General features: G+C 44.3%; 2 protein-coding genes across 7 annotated transcripts; one reads left to right on the top strand and one right to left on the bottom strand.

Moving 5' to 3' along the window:
- On the bottom strand, nt 1-6,653 carry LOC101735509 (uncharacterized). 6 transcript variants are annotated; one of them, XM_062673761.1, is made up of 8 exons: nt 6,514-6,653; nt 5,206-5,499; nt 4,723-4,822; nt 4,014-4,140; nt 3,098-3,165; nt 2,332-2,431; nt 1,358-1,485; nt 1-454 (listed from the first exon to the last, which is right to left on the bottom strand). In XM_062673761.1, exons 3-8 carry the CDS (start codon nt 4,820-4,822, stop codon nt 210-212), a joined length of 768 nt encoding a protein of 255 aa, XP_062529745.1. In that variant the 5' UTR covers nt 5,206-5,499; nt 6,514-6,653; the 3' UTR covers nt 1-209. The 6 variants fall into 6 exon arrangements, with proteins under 6 accessions (XP_062529745.1, XP_062529756.1, XP_062529753.1 ...); XM_062673772.1 differs by lacking the exon at nt 5,206-5,499 and having other exon boundaries at nt 1-473; nt 6,514-6,646; XM_062673769.1 differs by lacking the exon at nt 5,206-5,499 and having other exon boundaries at nt 6,514-6,629.
- An 85-nt stretch (nt 6,654-6,738) lies between these two features.
- LOC101735380 (caytaxin) lies at nt 6,739-25,199 on the top strand. Its single transcript, XM_038015698.2, has 10 exons — nt 6,739-6,880; nt 12,654-13,389; nt 14,024-14,116; nt 14,767-14,913; nt 16,493-16,626; nt 17,308-17,449; nt 20,771-20,907; nt 20,975-21,106; nt 21,210-21,296; nt 21,654-25,199. The coding sequence occupies exons 1-10, from the start codon at nt 6,876-6,878 to the stop codon at nt 21,772-21,774; spliced, it is 1,734 nt and encodes a 577-aa protein (XP_037871626.1). The 5' UTR covers nt 6,739-6,875; the 3' UTR covers nt 21,775-25,199.
- Nucleotides 25,200-26,398: the final 1,199 nt, after the last annotated feature.

The raw sequence follows: 26,398 nt of genomic DNA, 5'->3' as shown, positions 1-26,398 counted from the left end.
TAAAATGTTATTTTTATTTATTTAATGTTTACATTTGTAATATAAATAGTAAATTTTAGTTCTTTATTTCTATACAATCAACTATTTCCTAAATAAAGAAACTTTACACGACAAAGTACGTAAGTTAACAGATGGAAACTTATACAATATTTAAAATTCAAATAATATCATTAACGGTAGATATAGTACCGTTTGCGTTACGACTTCAATTAAGACAGATTGAGCGATAGTCTGGGATTGAAATTAGACAAATTCTTTACGTTATTGGAAAAATACGAAGTGTACTTTTCGGGGGTGTATCCGTTTATTTTGACGGGGTGACTTTGATAGTTGTGTTCCCGATTCGTTCTGTCAAACAGCGGGTACACTGTGGAGCGCTTTCGTCGGGGGCTGTCCTGCATCTGCGGCGCGGGGTAGTCGATAAACCGACGGCTGCTAATATCGCTGCCATCCGCTGTCGGGATTAACGTTGGCTATATTAATGAAACGCCAAGATCAATAAAGTTTCACGAGTAGATTAGTTACAACAGCGACTGAAACTATGGAGGGTAGAGGTAAGGAGAAACGTCTCTGTGTGTGAAAAAGTGTCCATTAAAATCTGCTAAATAATGGTGGCGCTACAGTAGCAACCGTGTCAATTATAAAAAAGGCGCTGAAAGTTATTGGAATAAGATAGAGAAATAAAAAAAGACGAAAGTACTGTAAGCACTACAAAATCACAATAAGTATTTTATTTAAAGCTGAAAGGATAATGCAATCGATGTCTCTACGTTTTACCACAGCAATAATTTTAGGTTTTAGTGACGAAATTAGTTTGGACTACGTAAACATGTGAAGTCTTGTTTATTACTGTCACTAATAAATATCCTGAGTCAGCATACTTCAATCAGTTAACAACGGTCAATTCATATCATACCCTATGCCTATGCTAACGCCATTCTGGAGGATTTTTGAACTGTTATTTAGTGCTGAAAGTGGGACACTTTTTCAAGCTGACTTTTGTAACACAGGTTTTCCTAGCATAAAGTCAGGGAATATTGTTATTGTATACCTCATAAAAAAGCCATGTTTATTATTATACTAGTGTTAAGAATTTTTGAACGTGTTTGTATTTTAAGAGGCTTGAATAAATATTATTATTATTATTAAAAAAAGCTTTTCCCATATAAGACGGTTCTCCTTACCTCTACCCTCCATAACTGAAACTCAATACAAATTTATCTACTGAACACCATAAATTCAAAGGGTAATGATAAATACAGAAGGCTTAAGCACAAAGGTGATTGACTATTCACTTGTAAATTCTTTCTTGAACGATCTCTGAAGTTGATATTGATAAATTATCTCTTTCCTGTACCTGCTCCTCTGCTGTTAAATATTCCAGGAGACGCCTGACCCTGGGGCTCGCCACCGACCGGTGTCTGCTGGATGCCGCTCATTCCGACAACAGCAGGATTTGGCTCGTTTTGTTGGCCCTTCCATGGTCTAGAAGAGTTAAATACCGCATAGGTGTGTTCATAATTCTTAAAAATGATAACATACGGCTGACAGAATAATTACTTTCGAGCTTAAAGGACGGGTTTACATGAGTACTTGAGTTGCATCGCCCGATGTGTCTACTTATGAAAAACATGGTTACGGTATAAATCTTGACGGAAACACGTATCCGGGTACATTTTCAGATCTTCATTAAATTCAATTGTGTAGCTGCCCTTTTTTTGTTAGCCTATAGCTGTCCTCTCCAAACTGGGTCCATCCATCCATCTGGTAGATAGCTGTCCTACACTACGCTTGTTAGTACGTTGTTACCGCTAAAGAATCTTTCTGCCCCACCGGCCGTCCGATCTTCGCCCCATGTGACCTGCCCACTGCCACTTCAGCTTGCTAATCCTATGGGCCATGTTAGCAACCTCCTATTGATCTCCTCATTTCTGATATGGTCTCGAAGAGAAATATCAAGCACAGCTCTCTCATAAGCAAGCGAAAAATACACGGTCGAGGCTAGAAGACTACGTTTTTGTAACACTTTTTTTATGATTGAAGGATCACTGGTTGCCTGGAGGCCTCTCCAGTTTCACCAGGACAGATCGGCGAGCAAAAGCTCAGCCAGGTGGGATTAGCTAACAGCTGCCCGAGCGCCTGCGAAGGAGACCTAACAACTCAAGAGTAGCTGCTTCACGAATGAGTCTGCGACATATGAGGACAGTCGACCGAGGGTGGTTTAGAGAGTAGCACGGGATGTGTGTTACTTTGTTATAGAGCACGCCACAGACATTCGCCTGTCTGAAGCGGAATTTGCGCCCAAAGTAAAAAAAAAATGAAGACATGTACTTATCGGGGAACAGTTCGCCAGGCTGCCCTCTGGTTTGCACTATTCTCTCTCCATTTACTTCGACGACGCAACGCAATCGCGCACAGCACGTGGGGAATTCTGGAACAACCCCAGAGATCTAAGGTTTTGGGGCATGTTAAACGACAACAGTGTATCTGGTCAGTGCAGTACTGCGTGGCCTTGACCTGGCACCGCTTGAGTCTGCACGCACATATGGTTTACCATTACTCAAGGAGTACTATTACCGTACAAGTTGAAATTATAAAAACCCGAAACTGCAGCATAAGTATCAATAAGTCGTGGCAACCTTCCGCAGTATCTTTTAGCTCTCCCTTTTTATTTATTTATTTTTTATTGCTTAAATGAGTGGACGAGCTCACAGCCCACCTGGTTACTGGAGTCATACAACGTAAATACGCCACCCACCTTGAGATATAAGTTCTAAAGTCTCAGTATAGTTACAACGGCTGCCCCGCCCTTCAAACCGAAACGCATTACTGCTTCACGGCAGAAATAGGCAATTATGATGGTGACTGTTGGACATCATTGTCGTGCTTGTTCCTACCGTAAATCAACCAGATATTTCAGTTTGTGGTAGGGTAGCCGCTACACTGATGGCACTTGCAAACATTTTATTAAATTTTTAATAGTTTAATATGTCACACGAATCATAAAGATCATTTTATGTAATTCATCACTTACAAATTAAGTTAACTCATATAAGACAAGGGGGTTAGTATCGGATATAAACAGCCCATCACATACCGACATTCTCATCTTCGATGTATTCGTGGCATTCCAGTGCGTTTTCCGGTATTTTTGGTTTTCGACATCTGGAAAGTATTTAATTACAGACACGTAATTACTTCTCTGGTTTTCTCTGGGTTTTGTGCCGTATATTCCATGGGGAGTACTCTGAGCAATTGTTTGAGATGATTCCATTATCCCCTTAGCATCGCACCGCCCCTCACCGGAGCAGAGTTTACCAACACAACCTAGACCCACTCCGTTGATCTACAGTGCTTTTCCAGAGAGTTTTTTAGGTACGTACCATCCGGCTTCGGGCTGAACTCATCGCTACCACATGTCCATGTCTCATGAACGCTATCACATGTCCTTCTTCAAACGAGTTTTGCGGACAGCACTCTGCGGTAGGCAGCGGCTTGGTTATGCCCATGGCATTGTAACCACAGACCATCAGGTGAGCGGTATGCTTGTCTTCCTACAAGGGTATTTGAGAAATGGTGACATCACGTTCGCCGCTGTCGTTCGTTTTGAGATGATGCTGAGTGGCACTGCAATAGAGTGGTCTGATTTTCCAGACCGAATGCTTTGCTAACAAAACCACCACGGTGCTACCTAATCTTATGTGCTTTATTAATGTTGACGGTTCTGATTACCGCACCAGATTTTCGTTTGAAGCCTGGTCTGGATATTAGGTATTTGGAATTCGGTGTCTGGGTCTTGTCTTGACACATGGGAACCGGTGTTCGGGCGTCTTTAAGGCTTGGATCAGTAATTGTGGTATATAACTGAGACTTAGAAATTATGTTTCAATATCTTATATCGTAAGGGCAGCATTTTAGTTGTTAATGTCTGTGTGCTCCGGACTTCGTTCACCCGACTAAACAATAAGAGAAATTGGCGGTCCAGCACCCACAACACGACCCGACAATCTCACCCGACAGCAGCTATGAAGTATTTCCCGTCTCTGATCTCGCATCTGTAGCGGTGGCACGTGTAGTGATCCGACCACTCTTGCCACGGCTGGTAACCTTTCCTGGAGTATTTATCGACGCAGGCTTGATCTGAGGAAGCATTGTTAATATGACTCGACAATATTGAAGCTGTTTTAGGGCATTTGTCTTGACCAAGGAGCCGATGTAGGTGGATCTAAGAATCGTTGAATCCCTGATTGCCTACACGAGTGGGTAGGATCATGGTCCACCTGCTGTTTTTGGTTACAGGAGACCACAAACACTGCATGAATATCGCCAAACCTTCTCGGTACAGGGTCTGAACTACTTTGTATCGTGTAAGGACATTCGCCAATCTTTCAAACCAGAATGCGTGCCAGCTTCTGCTATATGTTCAATGGCAAGACCATTGAGCAAACTAATGTTTTAGATACATTGCAATGTTCGTTTTTTTATGGTTTTGATGTCGCGTTTATTACTTTTGTTTTCTCGTATCTGACGTTTTGATTTGACTTTACAGTTTTCATGGTCACGGACAAATATAGTGTAAGTTATCGACGTTTGAAATATCAATATTTTAAGTATTCGTGTACGCAAGATTAAAACGTAAAAGTGAAATATATTAAATCGACGACTCGCAAAAACCGGCGGGGAAATACTATAATTGACATTACTTAAAACATTTCCACTCACAGCTAACGTCTTCTGCGGATAGAGCTGGTAAAACTAGACAACATAACATAAACAACGCTCCCAACTGCTTCCCGTGTTGTATTCTCAGGACGCCAGCCATCTTTAAAAAAAAAAAGAATAATAATTATTGATTTCATAAGAAACCCTCATTAAGTAGCAACGATTTCAAAAATTTGTATGGATAAAAATATAAAATACGTTGCTTTGTCTAATAACCAAGAGGTAGCAGGATAGAAACCGGCTTAATAGAACTAATGTCGCTGAAAGTTAGTGGCGACACACGAACTATCAACACGGTAGTCTAATAACAATGCAATAACAACGGTTATCAAATGCGTCTAAAATAACGACATTATGATTGAAACCTTGGACTGTTGCGTTTAAGTAAAAACAAAAAAAATGAAAAATAGTATTTTTTGAATAGTTAATAAAGGCTAATAACATTTTTAAGACTATATTCGTGAAGTACAAGTTTCTACTCACAGTAACTAAATGTTAAAACGCCTTGTTTCTTCAATGAATTTCGTAATAATGTGACATTTCGCGGAAACAAATACAGTTATACACGATTTCATAAAAATATTATGACAAACGATACCCGTAACAAGTTCAACACGGAAACCCGTGGGAAAAATAACAAAATGTTGATGAAAATTCTTTCCTTCTATTCATTCATTAACGTAACAAAAGGCACTGTAGGCGGGGCTATTTTCTTGATAAAATACATAGAGACTGAATGAGTTTTGATCTAGAGTCAGTTAATTTTTAACAGTTTGTCTGCTGAAACAATTATATTAGAAAGTAAAGTAGCGTACATAGCTTTAGGAATTTTATTTTTAAACCTCTGTTGATTTGGCCAGCGTGTTTAGCTTTGTTGTGTTTAAAAAGTTAAGCCGTCGTGATGAGTGTCGTCGTTTAATATCGCTCGGTCTACTCATGTCGAGCAATGGGAACCACTTAATACTAGGTGGGACGTGAGCTCGTTCACTCAACCACTATGCAATTTAAAAAACAGTACGCAACATAAAAAAAAAATTGTGCCTCAGAATAAAAAATATATAATATTAAAATCACAAAATATTTTCTTAATAAAATGTGTGCTTGATTCGTACATTAGCACGGTTAAGGGATCCATTTTATACAGACTAATATTTTAAAAACAAAGCCGATTGCATGTCTAATAAGATTGCATGTCTAATAAGACTTTTGCTTTATAAAGCACAAGTCCGGCCTCGCATGGAGTACTGCTCCCATCTCTGGGCCGGGGCTCCTAAATACCAGCTTCTTCCATTTGACTCCATACAGAGGAGGGCCGTTCGGATTGTCGATAATCCCATTCTCTCGGATCGTTTGGAGCCTCTGGGTCTGCGGAGAGACTTCGGTTCCCTCTGTATTTTATACCATATGTTCTATGGGATATTCTATCTTCAAACGAGGCTTGTGGAGAGTATTAGGCGGTAGGCAGCGGCTTGGCTCTGCCCCTGGCATTGCTGAAGTCCATGGGCGACGGTAACCACTCACCATCAGGTGGGCCGTATGCTCGTCTGCATAAAAAGGCAATAAAAAAAAAATAAAAAAAAATGTCTCTGTTATCGGGAATTTGGGAATTTTCGGAGTGTTATGGACCTCTTAGAAGAATTTAAGTAGCTACGTCTAGCCATCTGGTTTTTAAATATAACACATCTTCCAGAGATGCTAAGCTATCAATAAGAACTAGCAGTAAAGAAACAATTATTAATCCACATTTAAATCAAAAACGTTATGTAACTAAATCAAACAATCGATACATACACACGTAACGTAAATTACACGTAAAATTCCCGCTAAAGTATTTTTGATAACAATTAACGGAAGAGTTTTTTCTAGTACATGTAATATGTATATATATGTATATCTTGATTATGATTATGTATTCATTATGTTTTTAAGAAATGCTAATGTGGCATGACTGCATAGATCTAGTAATGTCAAACTCACACTTGTCAAAAGTCAAGCAGTGTGTCAAATCAAACGCTAAACGGATGGAAATTGGAACCTGGGTGAAAAAAAAGCGAAGCGAGTTACTTATCGCTTCTCTGTTTATATTATTTAAAATACAAAATAAACAGTTTTCTGCTTAGAAACTTAAGAACAAAGGTTTATAAGAGTCACAGATGAGGTAAGTTGTTTATTTACTATTATATTCCTAGTTTGAGAAGAGTTGAATTTAAAAATATTATAATTCATTAATTCGTTCGAAATTTGTAAACGCGAATACATCATAAATATATGAACGCAAAGGAAAATCGACAGGTATCGAAGAAAGTCGTTTTACAAAAACCAAAATTATGAACAATAATTTGTAATTAATAGAAGCGAAACAAACTGTATCACATCTACCTACCAAATATTTAATTTATAAGTTACTGAATTTATAATTTCAAATTTTACTTATATTTAATGTGTGTGTATGATACGAATTATGGCTTGAAAAGTAGTAGTTAGAAAAATGAACTATGTAGTAAATGTTTTTATTGTTCGCGATGGAAAGTTCATATCTCATGCTGTGCTAACTGAGCATTTGAACCCATAGACCTCAACATGAATGCAGCTTTGAGGTATAGGTGAAGTCAAAATTTTTATAGTGAAAATAGCAATTTTTATTAGGATACATAATAATTAATATTTTCCTCAGTTTTTGTAAGCTAAAACTGCTCTGTTGACCTATGAGGGCTTGGAGTACGCCCAGTTGTCAGTAAAAATAAATACTAAGTTCATTATTTTTATTGACTCAAAAATGTTTTACAACAAAATAAAAAAACCTTTTTTTTTTAATTCCCAAAAAGCTAAAAAAAGTAGATTATTAAAAGCAGACAAGACTCTGATTGATCTCTTGAAACTGTCAATAACAAAATGTAGGCATTTTTAAAATAATTGCCTGGAATGAAAAATAACAAGTATACTGTAAGTCAGTGAATGAATTAAATGTAAACGCATACCAATTTGTTCTTTATCCTCTCGTCTGTGTTAGAGTACAAACTTTAACAACAATAAATTCAATATTATCAATATTTTTAGATTATCTGAAAGCCCAATTTTGCATTACACATTGAACATAAATTGTCATATATGGAGTTAGCTAAACATTCATGATAACATCCTGTTTTTGTAACTGTTGGTTATTGAAAACTGGTAAAGCAAAAAGTGAGATATAACACACCTTTAGATGGGATTGACCAAAGATGAAATTGTTCAATGGACTGATTATATCTCTATATTGGTTTACCGAACATAGTTTGTTAAAAATCCAAGACTATTGATCCATTACTGCTAGGTCATAATGAAATTATTATCATGACATATAATGTTAATTAATTTTTTTTAATTTTAAGTCAATACATACTTATATTATATAAAATAATTATTTAATTATATCAATACTTACTATAAATGAAATCCTGTGTCCACAAATGTAAAGTATTTAAAACCTTGGGCCGAAGCTCCCAAATACCAGCTACTTCCATTTGACTCTACACAGAAGAGACCTCTTCGAATTGTCAATAATCCTATTCTCACGGATCGTTTCGACCTCGGGGTCTGCGGAGGGACTTTGGTTCTCTCTGTATTTTGTACCGTATGTTCCATGGGGAGTGCTCTGAGGAATTGCTTCAGATGATACCACAATCTCATTTTTAACATCACACTGTCCTCCACTGGAGCAGAGTCCATCCATACTACCTGGAGCCACTGCCGTCATCCACAGTGCGTTTCTAGAGATCTTTTTTGCCACATACCATCTGGCTTTGAAATGAGCTCCCTTCCACAGTGTTTCCTGAGTGCTATGACATGCCCTTCAAATGAGGCTCATGGAGAGTATTAAACGGTAGGTAGCGGCTTGGCTCTGCCCCTGTCTTTGCTGATGTCCATGTGTAAAAAAAAAATCTAAAAAATTATAAAGTAGAAATTTATGAAAAGAAAATGGGTTTATAGTAATAAAAATATGTCAATATAATACAAATAAAAGTTTCTATTTAATATTCAACAATAACAATTCACTGACCTTGTAAAAACGAGTCAGCATACTTTTGCTGTTATTATTGTGACGTTGAGCCCTGTGGTTTCACTCATATTAAATAAAGTAAATAAAGAACAAATATCAATGTAATTCAATAATATTGACTTTGTTTTAATCTTTGGTTTTACATCCCTGTAGATACTAGGCCTTGTCAATGAAATCTATTGATTCTGCTTTTTTCCATATAAGTAGTAGTAAGGTTTGAAGCTGTATTTCCCTCAACTAATTGATCAAGTGTATAACTAAGTTCTCGCTGTTTGTCAATATATGGCTGCAGCTCTGGTTGATTTAGACATATCTAATACATTGTCAATCCGGCTCTGACTTGTGGTAAACAAAATTTTTTGATACAGCTGGATACTTTACTGGTGGTAGGACCTCTTGTGAGTCCGCACGGGTAGGTACCACCACCCCGCCTATTTCTGCCGTGAAGCAGTAATGCGTTTCGGTTTGAAGGGTGGGGCAGCCGTTGTAACTATACTGAGACCTTACAACTTATATCTCAAGATGGGTGGCGCATTTACGTTGTAGATGTTTATGGGCTCCAGTAACACCACTTAACACCAGGTGGGCTGTGAGCTCGTCCACCAATCTAATCTATAAAAAAAAAGGCAGTGATTTTGTTGTTGCGTGATTTTGCTTTGGGTTGGCGTATCCTATGGAATTATGGAACAAACCGCCCTCCCCGGCATGTCCGTGGTGCCGTACCGCCTAGTTCTTCAATCGATATTGTAAATTAATTGACGCATCAGCAATAAAATAATCTTGTGACCCAATTTTGTGTGACAATAAATAAAAAGAAAGCTTGAAAGGCCATAGTCGTGTCGTTAAAAACACCATTGTCTTACTTTCGCATGGCATGACAAGACCACATAAGGCCTTGGGAAAGTCACACCAAACAAAACTTACACCAATGCGTGCATTCATATCCCTCCTACTAAACAAACGGAGATATTATTTTAAATAAAAAATAATAATTCTAAAGCATTTAGCATTAGCGGTAGGCAGCGGCTTGGCTCTGCCCTTGGCATTGCTGAAGTCCATGGGCGACGGTAACCACTCACCATCAGGTGGGCCGTATGCTCGTCTGCCTACAAAGGCAATAAAAAATAAATAAAAAAAAGCATCCACGTTTGAAATACTGCTAAAAATATTCTATAAAAATCGGTTGATCGGTATTTTTGCGTGATGATCCAATGAAGAAATATTGCATGCAGTAGAGATGTGAATGTTGCGATGGATGTGTGGAGTAACGAGAATGGATAGAATACGGAATGAATATGTTAGAGGAAGTCTGAAAGTGGCACCTGTGACAGAGAAGCTGAGTGATGAGACGAAATGAAAATGAGATTGGTAAGAGAATGTTAACTATGAATGTGGAAGGATATAGAGGAAGAGGTAGACCTAAGAAGAAATGGATGGATTGCGTGAAAGACGATATGGGTAAGAGGGGAGTGAGCGAAGAAATGGTATATGATAGAAGAGTATGGAAGGAAAAACCATGTTGCGCCGACCCCAGGTGACTGGGAGAAGGGCCGGATAACGATGATTCATGAAGAAATACATCTTAGTAGAAAACTGCGCGTCGGATTCTTGTAGACACTGGTACTGCCTATCTTCAAGCGCAGCTCTGACTATTAGATCAGGCTCGAATGTTTATAGGGCAGTAACGTAAATAAATATAATAGATTGTACAAAACATGCAATTTTCCCGTTTAAAAATACCTAATAGTGATGTTTGTATGCCGATACGCGCTACCTACATACACGCTTCGGTCAAAACAACATTTTTTTTGTGTCCGAGCGCGTTCTAATGCAAGTGTCGGTTGGGGGGAAAACCTTGACATTATCGTTGTGAATCTAGACTATTCTAGACGTTCTAACATTTTATTGTTAGGTAGTGAATTTGGTCACGCTTCAAGGGGACTAGTGTTAGATTCTAATTTCTAAAGTAGATGCGATCGTCGCGCCCCCCATCGTCAGGTTTAAGCCCCGTGAGCTCACCTACTAGTTAAGGTTCCGCTGAAATAGGCTCTCAAGGCTATCAGCTTAAGTAGGAAAAAAAATACATGTGTGCAATTCAAACGTGGTAGAAGTGAAACCTTCCAAAATTAAAATGCAATTATCCTAAACGTCTTAAGTATATGTAAAATTTTGTCATTAGTAAATAATTGTAAGGTAGCGCCCTCTGTGAATTGATATTTTAATTTCACGTATAATCCTAAATTAAAATTCACTACAAGAGCTTTCATACACACGTTAGTATTAAAAAATCTCACAGATGGCGCTGTATTAAATAGTATGTATATTTCTGTCTCATTCTTTGCTGGCTTCATCTTACACATTTTTGTATTTGTGTCTCTTACCTGTCGTTTTTTCCGTTGCATCCGGTTTGAAATCATAACGATTCTAAAGAAGTTTTCATTTCAAAAAGAAAAAAAAGCGCCCCCTTTTGTACGTTGGCTGTGCTGTGATGAACATTACAGAACACGAATAAACTGTGGATTCACAGTTTTTGAATTTTAACGGTTTTGTGTGTATGGTTGTTTGTATGTAGCGTACCGCCCACTGAGTTCCTCGCCGGTTTTTTTCTGTGGGTCGCGTATCCGATCCCGTAGTAGATTCTGCGAAGCACTGCTCTTGCTAGGGTCAGTGCTAGCAATACTCCCGGTTTGAGCCCCGTGAGCTCACCTACATGTCAAGGAGGAGCTGAAATAGCCTCTCGTGGCTATCAGCTTAGGTAGGAAAAAAGAAGTTGCGTAATTTTTGAACGGCATTTTCGGGGATTTGACGACGTTTTGTTTTAACTTTGTACTGGTGGTAGGACGTCTTGTGAGTCCGCACGGGTAGATACTTACAACTCATGTCTCTAGGTGGGTGGCGCGGCATTTACGTTGTAGATGTCTATGGGCTCCGGTAACCACTTAACACCAGGTGGGCCGTAGGCCGTGAACCCATAGACATCTACAACGTAAATGCGCCACACACCTTGAGATATAAGTTCTAAGGTCTCAGTAAAGTTACGACGGCTGCCCCGCCCTTCAAACCGAAACGCATTACTGCTTCACGGCAGAAATAGGTGCGGTGGTGGTACCTACCCGTGCGGACTCACAAGAGGTCCTACCACCAGTAAAAATGACGAATATGTAAATAATGTCGACGAAATTAAACTGTAATAGTAGCTTTAATTATTTCGTTCTAATATCATGACCCGCCTATCAACAGGAAAACAAAAAATAAATCAATTGTTAGTTCGGTTTGAAATGTATGGGTGTTTATTTAGTATTTAAACATCAGATATTATTAAAATTTCGCTATTTGATAAATGAATAGTCGACCTCAATGTCGTTTAGGGTCGGTAGGTTACGGCTTTGTGGTCGACCACCAGCGTGTGCCTCGCTGACTCCTAGTCGCATTCCCACTACTTTTTTGATGATGTTAAGTGGTTACCGGAACCCATAGACATCTATAACGTAAATGCCGCCGCCCACCTTGAGATATGAGTTCTAAGGTCTCAGTATATTTACAACCCCCTGCCCCGCCCTTCAAACCGAAACGCATTACTGCTTCACGGCAGAAATAGGCAGGGTGGTGGCACCCACCCGCGCTTACTCACAAGAGGTCCTACCACCAGTAAGTTAGTATGAAACATATTACTTTTAGGTCTGTATAATTTATATCATTCTTGGTTCCGACAGCGAAAGATAACTGAATTAAAATTACGTTAAATTCATACAAACAAAGCTAAACAAAGCGTGTGAACGACATTCATAATCAAAAAGGACAATGCGTAGAGATATGACCGTATTTAAGACATACCGATTGCAAATTTATGTGACCAAAAGTACTCTGATTCACTTTAACACTATTCCACCAGCTTCACCACAATAAGGACGAATGAAGAGGACCTCACATCGCCGTCGTCAGACGAAAGAATGGACACAGGCTCCGAATCCTTCCGGTCACAGGACACTCCTAACTCGGCTCTGTCCTCAGACTGCGACGAGCGGGAGCCAGACACCGTTCTCCGTCTGCAGAACCCTCAAACAATCCTCAGGTTTTCAGACCACGATAAAATAAACTTTAACGACAGTTTGATTCATAAAATGTCCAATCTTCACCTGGATTCCCCTAAAATTAATACTAGGCCACACTCGTTAGGTATAAGTCCCCCAAAGCTGAGTTCAACCCTCACCCTGACAACGAAACACCCGTTAATGGGCCTATCCAGTCCCGATGAAAATTTCCCAGATTTGATACCGAAAAAAGTTCATAAAATCGAAGATGAAAAAGACCTGAGTCTCTCCAGTATAGAAGATGAGCGCGCGACGTTCTTTTCGCCGCAGAGGAACACGTCAAAGAATAATTTGTATTTCACCGAAAACTTCGTCACAGCGGACAGTCAGATTCTAAACGATACCCTGGACCTGCCACCGGACGTGGCGAGGATCGATAAACACGAGAGAAGGAAGATAAAACCGAAATACGGTGATATGAAAGAAACTTTGAATGATAACAGTGCCATACATTTCGAAAAGTTCTCTAGTCAAAGTACGCCAAAGTGCAATATCAAAGCTGTCGATGTTACCCCGAAAGAGGAATACCACAGTGGGGTGAGTAGTGACATAGTTCTTTTAATAAATACATCTCTATATTTGAGGCGTAAAGTTGTACAGATGCGATATTTTTCGGTATAAACATTATCAATTGTAGTTGGTCTGGTGGGCATTTATGCGAACATTTGTTGTATAAGACTTTATTTATTTATTAGATGGTTGGACGAGTTCACACCCCACCTCGTGTTAAGTGGTTACTGGAGCCCATAGACATCTACAACGTAAATGCGCCACCCACCTTGAAATATGAGTTTTAAGGTCTCAGTATAGTTACAACGGCTGCTCCACTTTTCAAACCGAAACGCATTACTGATTCACGGCAGAAATAGGCGAGGCGGTGGTACCCGTGGGGATTCACAATATATCCTACCACCAGTAGATAGGTGGTGCGATAATCATTATAGAATACACCAGAGTCTACAGATATCGCAATGTTTCTCTGGCCTTAAAGGATACGCCAGAGGTCTCAGTAAAATTGCACTATAGACAGACAGGAGAGAGTAGACAGACAGTCTACCGTATTGAGCTACGACACGACCTCACACCCGAGTCAGATACATAGGTACCTGTCAGTGAAATTGAGCCCGCGTGGTACCACCAAGCCACATCTATAAAAGTGGTATTGTATCAGGTGGCAGAATGGTGCGAGTCTCCGTCCCACCTCCGCTCTATACCTAACTTCGAACTGCCGATCGAGATGTCCAGCGCCGTGGGGATGCGCAATGTAAGTACACAGTAGATCACCATTGCTTAGTAATCTTCTTGCCTTGGTCTAGCATCTTCGATGGTCTGTTGACGTTTGTCGGGAGAAACTTCGCATCAAGAAGAATATGTCATAGCATTGAGGAAACCGAGGATGCGGTCCAGTGACGGACGGCGTGGGTGTGGTAGTGTGAGCACTGACTGCTTCGATGAGTCGGTGATGTGCTAGCAGAAAGAGAGATGACCGGAAAATTTAAAACTACCCCCAAATCCTCTATGGCCGAAGTATTGTTGAAACTATTATAACTCTATACTAATATCTTAAAGTAGTCTTTATTCTCTATTCAGGATTTTTTTATTACTTAGATGGATGAACGAGCTCACAGCCCACCTGGTGTTAAGTGATTACTGGAGCCCATAGACATCTACAACGTAAATGCGCCACGTACCTTGAGATATAAGTTCTAAGGTCTCAGTATAGTTACAACGGCTGCCCCACCCTTCAAACCGAAATGCATTATGCTTCACGGCAGGAATAGGCAGGGTGGTGGTACCTACCCGTGCGAACTCACAAGAGGTCCTACACCCAGTAACAAGAGGTCCTACCACCAGTAAACAAGAGATCTTGTTGAGATGCCTGGCTTATTGCAACGTAATTATATCCCAATCTAGGAGTTGGAGTCTCCAGACGTGATTTCCACTTCTACTCAGGAAGATAGGTCCACGTACCAAGCGTTGCTAGATCCTTACACGGGAAACGTGGCGCTCTGCCACACCGCCCCGCGGAGCCCTAGCATACAGCGGCGGAAGATACAGTTGGTGAGTGCCACAATTAATTTTGAATAATCTGAAAATATACATTTGGAACATTCCTGAAAACACGTTGGGTCATGGAAATAAAATCTAACCAATAAATGACGCTACCATCATCTTATAACGTTATATAAGCATAAATAAAAGTGCCCATAGAAATGATCGAATATTTTATACTAATATCTACAGTAGTTTTTACGGATGTTCCATTATAACTACTGAACCATGCATCCAATTGACTTGTAACTTGGTATCCATGTAGAAAATACATGCACTTAATGTATAGGCTAATATTTATATGAGTGTTGGATTCCATAATAATAATGACAATAAATAATAATGATAATTTTAAATGCCCAAGCGAAGCGGACGAGTAGGGCTAGTCACTATCACTACATAGTACAAAACAAAGTCGCTTTCTCTGTCCCTATATCCCTATGTATGCTTAAATCTTTAAAACTACGCAACGGATTTTGATGCGGTTTTTTTAATAGATAGAGTGATTGAAGAGGAAGGTTTATATGTATAACAACATCCATTAAATAATGAAGAAATCAATAATAAATTACAGTTTCCGAAGCGCAGCGAGGGCGGGTCTCTAGTTACTAAATAAAAATCAACAATCTTGGTTATTTTTTCTCACCTCACGCAACAATGGGTCATGTTGTAGTGTTGTGTGTTCATAACAGTACTTGTTCGCACGGTGCTTATATTTTTTTTGTAAACCCACGCGGAGGAATGTTTGCGTTTTAAAACCTGTTGTTTTAAAATATTTTATGGCTTGGTACCGCGAGGCCTTTAAGCCAAGTTTTTTATTCTGTCAATTTTCTTCTTTTATTCTGTTTTAATATGAAAAATGAGAGTAACTTGATTAATTTGAGATTTTAATCAATTGGGATGAAATTAAATGAAACGGAATGAGACGGGATGAAATAAAGTCTTTATAATATGGTGGATATGTACTGAGACTTTAGTAGACTATTTGGTAGAACCCGAGAAGCTAAATCGAGCAGTTTTATTTCATTTTCCCACATTTGTGCACTAACACAGATTCTAAACAATTAATAAACCACCGTTATTACACATTTAACCTTAAGTAACATTAAATTAACAAAATAAAACAATTCAAACTGAAATCAGAAGTGCCAAAATGTTTTATAACAAGAGAGACTGTATCCTACCCACCACTGAGACCTACATCTCTAATTTCAATACCCCCATCTATATGAGGTACCCCATACAATACCCCATCTATATAACATGGGACAACTCTGGCCATAGGGCCAGATGTGTTCTCCTAGGAGCTTCTTTTGTTATTTGTGGCACAGCAGTCACTCTGACGGAGAATCTTCTTCTAATTACTCACAACAGCAGAAGAAGCAGTGGTCTAGCGATGTGCCTCACAGAATATGAACCTTCTTTTGGGATGGGAATGAGAAAGATTTAGGAATTGTAGCAAATATATAAAATGCTATAAAAAAACTTTGAAATATAATTGAATATTACACCGCTGGTCAACTCAGCTTGTGACTAATATTGTTTATAGTAATAAAGTCTACATCTCTCTGTTGTAACTCGTCCCCAGCCACCTGAAGATGACAGGTGCAGTCTGGACAGCGTCAGTGGATGCTCCATGGAGTCCGAAGAGGAACCCCTGGAACTGGACAACGCCAGGAGTTGTCCCGACCCCCGCAGCGAGGACGATGACGACACGAAGAGGTAAAAACCTTGGAGACTGGTCTATTTTATTTAATAATAATGAAGGGGATTGTTAAGTTATAATGAATATAATCTTACCGGTGGTAGGACCTCTTGGGGGTCCGCACGGGAAGGTACCACCACCCTGCCTATTTCTGCAGTGAAGCAGTAATGCGCTTCGGTTTGAAGGGTGGGGCAGCCGTTGTAACTATACTGAGATCTTAGAACTTATATCGCAAGGTGGGTTACGCATTTACATTGTATATGTCTATGGGCTTCAGTAACCACTTAACACCAGGTGGGCTGTGAGCTCTTCCACCCATCTTAAAAAAAGGAGGAGTATGAAATTTCCCACACTTATAGAGAATATAGAGAAGGAGTGCGGAATGTAACTTTTTTTAAATTATGCATAAAAAATAAATTAAATCAATAAAAAAGACATGAAACACACTACCATGTATTTGACACACACGCGCATATATAGTCTTTTGTTAATTGCTAAAGTTTTGGTCTAATTGAGAATAGATTATATTAATGTTTGTCTTTAAATATTATTTGTCTATAGTGTAGCCCTGGAAGAAATCTGTGATTAAAGAAGTTATAGTCTTTGACAATAGAATCATAATGTTTAAAGTTCTATTTCAAATTAATTATGGTCGAATTTAGACCACAGGGCGACCACTAGTATTGTTTAATGTCCAGATCGAAGTCAACGAACACAGTGAGCGAGTCCAGCGACCTCATCCCGGAGTACTCCGCCGCGGACGAGCTGCGCCGGGAGCGGGGCTGGCGCTCCGTCAGCAGCCCCGCCGCGTCCCCCCACCGCGCGCTCTGCGACATGAAGGTACCCCGGGCAGCCCGCCCCCGCCGCGTCCCCCCACCGCGCGCTCTGCGACATGAAGGTACCCCGGGCAGCCCGCCCCCGCCGCGTCCCCCCACCGCGCGCTCTGCGACATGAAGGTACCCCGGGCAGCCCGCCCCCGCCGCGTCGCCACCGCGCGCTCTGCGACATGAAGGTACCCCGGGCAGCCCGCCCCCGCCGCGTCCCCCCACCGCGCGCTCTGCGACATGAAGGTACCCCGGGCAGCCCGCCCCCGCCGCGTCCCCCCACCGCGCGCTCTGCGACATGAAGGTACCCCGGGCAGCCCGCCCCCGCCGCGTCCCCCCACCGCGCGCTCTGCGACATGAAGGTACCCCGGGCAGCCCGCCCCCGCCGCGTCGCCACCGCGCGCTCTGCGACATGAAGGTACCCCGGGCAGCCCGCCCCCGCCGCGTCGCCACCGCGCGCTCTGCGACATGAAGGTACCCCGGGCAGCCCGCCCCCGCCGCGTCCCCCCACCGCGCGCTCTGCGACATGAAGGTACCCCGGGCAGCCCGCCCCCGCCGCGTCGCCACCGCGCGCTCTGCGACATGAAGGTACCCCGGGCAGCCCGCCCCCGCCGCGTCCCCCCACCGCGCGCTCTGCGACATGAAGGTACCCCGGGCAGCCCGCCCCCGCCGCGTCGCCACCGCGCGCTCTGCGACATGAAGGTACCCCGGGCAGCCCGCCCCCGCCGCGTCGCCACCGCGCGCTCTGCGACATGAAGGTACCCCGGGCAGCCCGCCCCCGCCGCGTCCCCCCACCGCGCGCTCTGCGACATGAAGGTACCCCGGGCAGCCCGCCCCCGCCGCGTCGCCACCGCGCGCTCTGCGACATGAAGGTACCCCGGGCAGCCCGCCCCCGCCGCGTCCCCCCACCGCGCGCTCTGCGACATGAAGGTACCCCGGGCAGCCCGCCCCCGCCGCGTCGCCACCGCGCGCTCTGCGACATGAAGGTACCCCGGGCAGCCCGCCCCCGCCGCGTCGCCACCGCGCGCTCTGCGACATGAAGGTACCCCGGGCAGCCCGCCCCCGCCGCGTCCCCCCACCGCGCGCTCTGCGACATGAAGGTACCCCGGGCAGCCCGCCCCCGCCGCGTCGCCACCGCGCGCTCTGCGACATGAAGGTACCCCGGGCAGCCCGCCCCCGCCGCGTCCCCCCACCGCGCGCTCTGCGACATGAAGGTACCCCGGGCAGCCCGCCCCCGCCGCGTCGCCACCGCGCGCTCTGCGACATGAAGGTACCCCGGGCAGCCCGCCCCCGCCGCGTCGCCACCGCGCGCTCTGCGACATGAAGGTACCCCGGGCAGCCCGCCCCCGCCGCGTCCCCCCACCGCGCGCTCTGCGACATGAAGGTACCCCGGGCAGCCCGCCCCCGCCGCGTCGCCACCGCGCGCTCTGCGACATGAAGGTACCCCGGGCAGCCCGCCCCCGCCGCGTCCCCCCACCGCGCGCTCTGCGACATGAAGGTACCCCGGGCAGCCCGCCCCCGCCGCGTCGCCACCGCGCGCTCTGCGACATGAAGGTACCCCGGGCAGCCCGCCCCCGCCGCGTCGCCACCGCGCGCTCTGCGACATGAAGGTACCCCGGGCAGCCCGCCCCCGCCGCGTCCCCCCACCGCGCGCTCTGCGACATGAAGGTACCCCGGGCAGCCCGCCCCCGCCGCGTCGCCACCGCGCGCTCTGCGACATGAAGGTACCCCGGGCAGCCCGCCCCCGCCGCGTCCCCCCACCGCGCGCTCTGCGACATGAAGGTACCCCGGGCAGCCCGCCCCCGCCGCGTCGCCACCGCGCGCTCTGCGACATGAAGGTACCCCGGGCAGCCCGCCCCCGCCGCGTCGCCACCGCGCGCTCTGCGACATGAAGGTACCCCGGGCAGCCCGCCCCCGCCGCGTCCCCCCACCGCGCGCTCTGCGACATGAAGGTACCCCGGGCAGCCCGCCCCCGCCGCGTCGCCACCGCGCGCTCTGCGACATGAAGGTACCCCGGGCAGCCCGCCCCCGCCGCGTCCCCCCACCGCGCGCTCTGCGACATGAAGGTACCCCGGGCAGCCCGCCCCCGCCGCGTCGCCACCGCGCGCTCTGCGACATGAAGGTACCCCGGGCAGCCCGCCCCCGCCGCGTCCCCCCACCGCGCGCTCTGCGACATGAAGGTACCCCGGGCAGCCCGCCCCCGCCGCGTCGCCACCGCGCGCTCTGCGACATGAAGGTACCCCGGGCAGCCCGCCCCCGCCGCGTCGCCACCGCGCGCTCTGCGACATGAAGGTACCCCGGGCAGCCCGCCCCCGCCGCGTCCCCCCACCGCGCGCTCTGCGACATGAAGGTACCCCGGGCAGCCCGCCCCCGCCGCGTCGCCACCGCGCGCTCTGCGACATGAAGGTACCCCGGGCAGCCCGCCCCCGCCGCGTCCCCCCACCGCGCGCTCTGCGACATGAAGGTACCCCGGGCAGCCCGCCCCCGCCGCGTCGCCACCGCGCGCTCTGCGACATGAAGGTACCCCGGGCAGCCCGCCCCCGCCGCGTCGCCACCGCGCGCTCTGCGACATGAAGGTACCCCGGGCAGCCCGCCCCCGCCGCGTCCCCCCACCGCGCGCTCTGCGACATGAAGGTACCCCGGGCAGCCCGCCCCCGCCGCGTCGCCACCGCGCGCTCTGCGACATGAAGGTACCCCGGGCAGCCCGCCCCCGCCGCGTCCCCCCACCGCGCGCTCTGCGACATGAAGGTACCCCGGGCAGCCCGCCCCCGCCGCGTCGCCACCGCGCGCTCTGCGACATGAAGGTACCCCGGGCAGCCCGCCCCCGCCGCGTCGCCACCGCGCGCTCTGCGACATGAAGGTACCCCGGGCAGCCCGCCCCTCCACTGCTCGTAGGACCTCTTGTGAGTCCGCGCGGGTAGGTACCACCGCCCTGTCTATTTCTGCCGTGAAGCAGTAATGTGTTTCGGTTTGAAGGGCGGGGCAGCCGTTGTAAGTGTAGGGGAATGATACTCCGCCCCGCTTAGCTGCTTACTATGAAATTATAGTAATGAGCAGCTACGTTAGTCAGTCAGTGGTCAACGTGCAGCGATCCACCGCGGAATAAACATGTAATTATATGCAGTGTTTTATTGACCACTCCGATGAGGTTTCCGGAGGAGAGCGCACAATAAACACTCAACATCAGCAAACCTCACATAACTATACTTGAAACCTTAGAACTTATATCTCAAGGTGGGTAGCGCATTTACGTTGTAGATGTCTATGGGCTCCAGTAACCAATTAACAGCAGGTGGGCTGTGAGCTCGTCCACCCAACTAAGCAATGTCACTTGCAGGTGATCGAGCCGTACAAGCGCGTGCTGTCCCACGGCGGCTACGACGCGCACGGCGCCGCACTCATCGTGTTCAGCGCGTGCCACCTGCCAGACAACTCGCGGCCCGACTACACCTACGTCATGGACAACTTGTTCTTGTGAGTAGCCGCCGCGCCACCGCCCCCCGCAGCGCCCCCGCGTCACCCCCCTGCTCTCGTGCTGCAGGTACGTGATCTGGACCCTCGAGCGGCTGGTGACGGAGGAGTACGTGCTGGTGTACCTGCACGGCAGCGCCGGCCGCCGGAGACTGCCCGGCTTCCACTGGCTCCACGAGTGCTATAAGCTTATCGACAGGAGGTACTTGCAACTGATTGCTGTGCTTCTGATTAATTAGTCCCCCTCCCTACTACTGGAGGGTCCGATCCGCACATCCCTTATATATATATTTATTTATTTTCAGATTACGCAAAAGCCTGAAGCACCTGTATCTGGTACATCCGACGTTTTGGCTGAAATCGTTTGTGATACTAACAAAGCCCTTTGTGAGGTGAGTTCAGTCTGTATGCACGTTAAAATAATGCGCCTCCCCCCCCTCCCCCCGGACATTATGCACACAGCGACCCCCTGGATACAGGAGGTCGGAGGAGCTACCGGCCCCCGAGCGTCCGCAGGTGTTACAATGCGGGTAGCCACACCGCATCACGCGAGGTCGTTGACCCCGCCAGTTGTCATTGCTACATTGCGTCTTATAGTTACCTCAGTGCTGCGGTGTCATAAAAAGCACGCCGTGCATTTAAAATTCGTATCTTTAAGAGTCGTTAAAACGAACGTTGGCTAAGAAGCCAATGTCTCACCTAAGTGCTCACGAATGCTCACGGATGTTCACCCTTCTATTTTATTTCAGTTCGAAGTTCTTCAAGAAACTGAGCTACGTTCGTAACCTACAAGAGCTGATGCAGAGGGTCCCGGTGGAGCCCAACGCGATCCCGGAGACGGTCAAACTCTACGACGCCATGAGGAACTGAGGCCAACGTTGCGGCAAATGTTAACGTTTTATGAGCGGCAGAATCCACCGCGCGCTGGTCCCGAGCGCACGGAGCCGCGAGTGTGCCATTCCACGACACTAAAATTGTAACCACATAATTAGATAAATGATAGCTTTATGCACACTTAACATCAAGCGAGCTGACGGCTTAGTGTTGTACGATCGTGGTGCTCTAGAGACTATTTTAGATAACTCAGCTTTGTTATGATCTAGTGAAATTTTCCTGTCGGTACTCAATCTGCAAGACCAGGCGATGATAAGTGATGCCTTCATTGACGGGCCACTTACCGACAGACGTGCAATCTGCTGCCCAGCGTGTCGAGACTTGTGTTACTAATATTCATTATCAAAAACAATGTTTTAGCACACAAGTCATCGCTTATAATCAACTGAGTCATCTACTGTACTTAGTAATGAGATACAAACTTGATTTAATTAATTTAGAAATCATTTTATCTACACAACAAAAGCAAAAATGTTTATCAATAATCAGTTTTTTACCAAACAAGAAGTGAAGACATTCCAGTGTTAGTATAAGTGACCACTTACGGTCAGTCGCAAAATCGCGTCTCCACTCCGCCCCCCACACATTAGTGTTGCCAGTGCACGCGGCGGGAGCGGTCGCACGCTGGCAACCCCACAGAAACTCCAGAAACATTCCCTCTAGTTGATTAATGTCTCATATTAATCATTTTCATTTCACTTCACTCCATATTATCATTTTTCATAAAAATATAAATATTTCTGTTTTATATTATATAGCTGAGTCCTGCGGTGTCACCCGCGGTTGTTGTAGTACAGCGGGTGACGCCACGGGGCGAAGCAAGTCTAAAAAAGTTGCTTAAGTAACTCCTTATATATTCAGCTACTTATCAGTGAAGAATAAAAATTAAAATAAGACATGACTTAAAGGTCTTAGTTACCAGGTCATAAAATCCCTTTAAAAAAAAAAAGAAACATTCTCTACAGATATATTAATATTGTTTTCGTCTTCATTCCGCGTCCATTCACTGATGTTGCTGCTGCTACTGTGGCGCCGGACTCCTCACTCGCCACTTCGCAATCAGTATTATTACGCATTCAATTATTGTATCTCCAATCAATTTGAATCTCATTCTATATTGTGTTCTTTTAAATATTTATTTTATAGATGAAACTAGTGACCCGCCCTCGCTTCGCTTCGGAAACTGTAATTTATTATTGATTTCTCCACTATTTAATGGATGTTATTATACATATAAACCTTGCTCTTCAATCACTCTATCTATTAAAAAAAATGTGTGCGTGTACTAGTGTACACACGTAAGAAGTGAAACTTGTTTATGGCCTTATTTTTCGAAAAATGATCTACATGCAACTTTCTAGAAATTGGTTAAATAAAGTTAAATTAGATAAAGTTTAAACAAAAGGATTTTATTATCATAGACATGAATACAAATAATACAATTATTTCACTTTACCTTTTTGCTACTAAGATTATTACAGCATTTTAATAATACATCTCTTTGATATCATAATACCCTGGTACTTTTCTTCCTATAAATTAATAATAATAGCACGGTCCACGTGGTGTTAAATGGGGTTCCTGAGGTTCGTGAAGTTTGACCCACCTTGAGACATGAGGTCGATTTCTCAAATCCGAAACCATGCTTCAGAACATACCGCCGTTAATTATTAATAAATCTCTTTGCTATCATAATACCCTGGTACTTTTCTTCCTATTATTTTACGTAATAACAGTAATAAATAGCACGGTCCACGTGATATTATTAAGTGGGCTCCCTGAGATTATTGGAATTACAAAATGATTTCCGTAATCCACCTGGAGACATGAGGTCAATTTCTCAAATCGGAATCCATACTTCAGAACATACAGCCGTTAATTAATAAAGAAGGCTGTACGTCAGAGTAAAGTTATAATAATACATCTCTTTGATATCATAATACCCTGGTACTTTTCTTCCTATTATTTTACGTAATAACAATAATAGCACGGTCCACGTGATATTAAGTGGGTTACCTGGGATTATTGCAATTACAAAATGTATTCCGTGACCCACCTTGAGACATGAGGTCGGTTTCTCAAATGCGCATCCATACTTCAGAACATACAGCCGTTAATTAAAAGATGGCGCGTAACGGAAAAATGTGACGCGTAACCGAAAAATGTGACGGTAAATTTTTTTCCAACGCCGATAAGGAAGTTTCACTTCAAAAAACCGCATCAAAATCCGTTGCGTAGTTTTAAAGATTTAAGCATACATAAGGGATATAGGGATAGAGAAAGCGACTTTGTTTTATACTATGTAGTGATAAATGATAGTTGTTTATTGTATACTTTATATTACTACATCACTGCGTCTGTGTGAGGGGCGCGGGGACGGTGATTAGGTCAGATACCAATCACCTTGCGATCAACAAGACAATAAGATTAGACCCCGCTGGGAGTCGCAGGGTCCCCCAACCCCCCTGTGTCAAGGTCCCCCCCTACGTCGGTCCCACAGACCCCGCGGCGCCGCTGTGTGCTGCTACGCAGTATACCTAAGCTTTAAATCGTTCATGAATTTAATGAAGTACCTGTAATTAAGCCATTTTGTTTGATAAGAGAATAAATAATGCACAAGCAATGTAGGTTTATTGTCTTTTACATGATTTAGTTTTAAGTTAGTTAGTGGGGCGCCGCCAATACTTCATTACAATCCAATGCACAGATTAGTTGTGTGCTCACTTGTTGTGGGAGAAACTAAGGAAACTGTACAACGAATGATTATGGAATTGTCAAGTGTTAAAATTACATTATATTTACCTTTTTTTTACATAATGTTTATTTAATACCGAGATTTAACTCCCACAATACTCGCGCGGATCTCTGAACGACAACACTGTTCATTCCTGAGTCATTCCAGACACTGAATTAGTGTAGCAATTATAGTGTTATTACTGCAATAAATATTTCCTTATTTTTAATTTAAAAGCAGTCTCACAGAAGTGAAATCAATATACAATATTGTGGGCACGTCTGTCTGTATCCCTCCATATAATGCGTGCGTGCAAAGGCCCAGTGGGATATTAATAGCGTTCCATAGCCCGAGAATTTCGCAATTATTACCGGACTTTACAGTAATGTCGTTTTTAAGTCGGAAGATTGGAACGCGCCCGTGGGCCGCAATAAAATAGCACTCTCATTCTTTTTTTCGTCAATGGCAACCTTCCTGTCGCGTCATTGCATTCGTTATTATTTGTAAAATTTCTAGATTGTGATCCAGTGAACGGTAAAAGTATTATAAATCGTTTCTAAGAATGTAATCTGTATTGTGAATTATTTAATTATTCTTAAATAAACTTATTGTTATATATATAATTATGATTTGATAAGTTCTGTTGTAAATAAATGCATTTGGAATACGTTTTGTGTTTGACTTGCGTAGATTCTAATAGTTTACTGCTAATCATGATAACGTGTGTGCCCCCACCTTCATTGAGGCGTGAGGTCGAACCTGGTAGTACTGCCCCCACCCTCCTGCTTCACGTCACATGTAGACAGGTTAGTGTGTGATATATCACCACTTACTATAGGTCGGTAACACTGTTCTAACTATCGCTGCCGCGTAACAAGTGTGTTAATGAAATGCAATTAAAATTTTTACATGCAGCTACTGAACTACTGTCGGTATGAAGCAACGCCGCGGGGAATGTGGGTAGATTTTCATTTTACTGGTGGTAGGACCCACTTGTAAGTCCGCGCGGGCAGGTACCACCACCCTGCCTATTTCTGCCGTGAAGCGGTAATGCGTTTCGGTTTGAAGGGTGGGGCAGCCGTTGTAACTATACTTGAGACCTTAGAACTTATATCTCAAGGTGGGTGGCGCATTTACGTTGTAGATGTCTATGGGCTCCAGTAACCACTTAACACCAGGTGGGCTGTGAGCTCGTCCACCCAAGAAAGCAAAAAAAAAAAACTTTAATTATGACATCAGTCCCATTCTGTAAACTAATCGTTCGGAGTAGCCTAGTGGTCCGTGCGCTGTGGGTTCAGTGTGCTTAGTGCGAGTTTTTTTACTTTGTCGATAGCGTAAAAGTTAAGCTAATTTTGTATGCAGTTGGAACAGCGCCCCTAGCGGCAAACGTATGCAAACTATCTCATTCCATACAAATATGAGCTAACTTTTACGCTATCGAGAACGTTCAAAAATTCGCACTAAGCACACTGATCCATCCACCACCGGTTCATAGTGGTCATTCGTGAATACGTCGGACACGTATGTCTTTGATCAGTGGCCGGCGCAGCAGCACCCTCGCTGCCAACGAACACGCGACGGTGACAACGAATGTAAAGGCCTTTCTTATAAGATCTCTTTAATAAAAACATGTTTAACTATGTCGAGGGGTGAGCGACATTTCCCTTACAACATTTATCTTTGTAATTAAAGGTGTGTTTTATTTAGTATAAACAATTTGATGTTTTAATTGAACTTAAATTAAGTTTACTCCATTCAAATAGCGGAAGAAGTTTTTTAGAACTTATATTTCACTCCTCGATATAGTGTATTTTATAAAAATACAGTAGATTGGGGGGAATAAAGACTAGAGTTAGAATAGAGATA

Source organism: Bombyx mori, chromosome 2 (assembly GCF_030269925.1).
Source record: "Bombyx mori chromosome 2, ASM3026992v2".
In the NCBI taxonomy this organism is placed as follows: domain Eukaryota; kingdom Metazoa; phylum Arthropoda; class Insecta; order Lepidoptera; family Bombycidae; genus Bombyx; species Bombyx mori.
The sequence above is the reverse complement of the archived record's forward strand: the minus strand, read 5'-3'. Positions and strand labels throughout refer to the sequence as shown.

Excerpts from the sequence above, each read along its gene's own strand:
- LOC101735509 (XM_062673761.1), bottom strand. The coding sequence starts at position 4,822 with ATGGCTGGCGTCCTGAGAATACAACACGGGAAGCAGTTGGGAGCGTTG. Across the intron at positions 4,141-4,722 it reads ATCCGCAGAAGACGTTAGCT|ATCAAGCCTGCGTCGATAAA; the intron begins GTGAGTGGAAAT and ends ATGCTTCCTCAG. Across the intron at positions 2,432-3,097 it reads CATCGAAGATGAGAATGTCG|AATTCCCCACGTGCTGTGCG; the intron begins GTATGTGATGGG and ends GGGTTGTTCCAG.
- LOC101735380 (XM_038015698.2), top strand. Across the intron at positions 14,117-14,766 it reads GCGCCGTGGGGATGCGCAAT|GAGTTGGAGTCTCCAGACGT; the intron begins GTAAGTACACAG and ends ATCCCAATCTAG. Across the intron at positions 21,107-21,209 it reads TATAAGCTTATCGACAGGAG|ATTACGCAAAAGCCTGAAGC; the intron begins GTACTTGCAACT and ends ATTTATTTTCAG.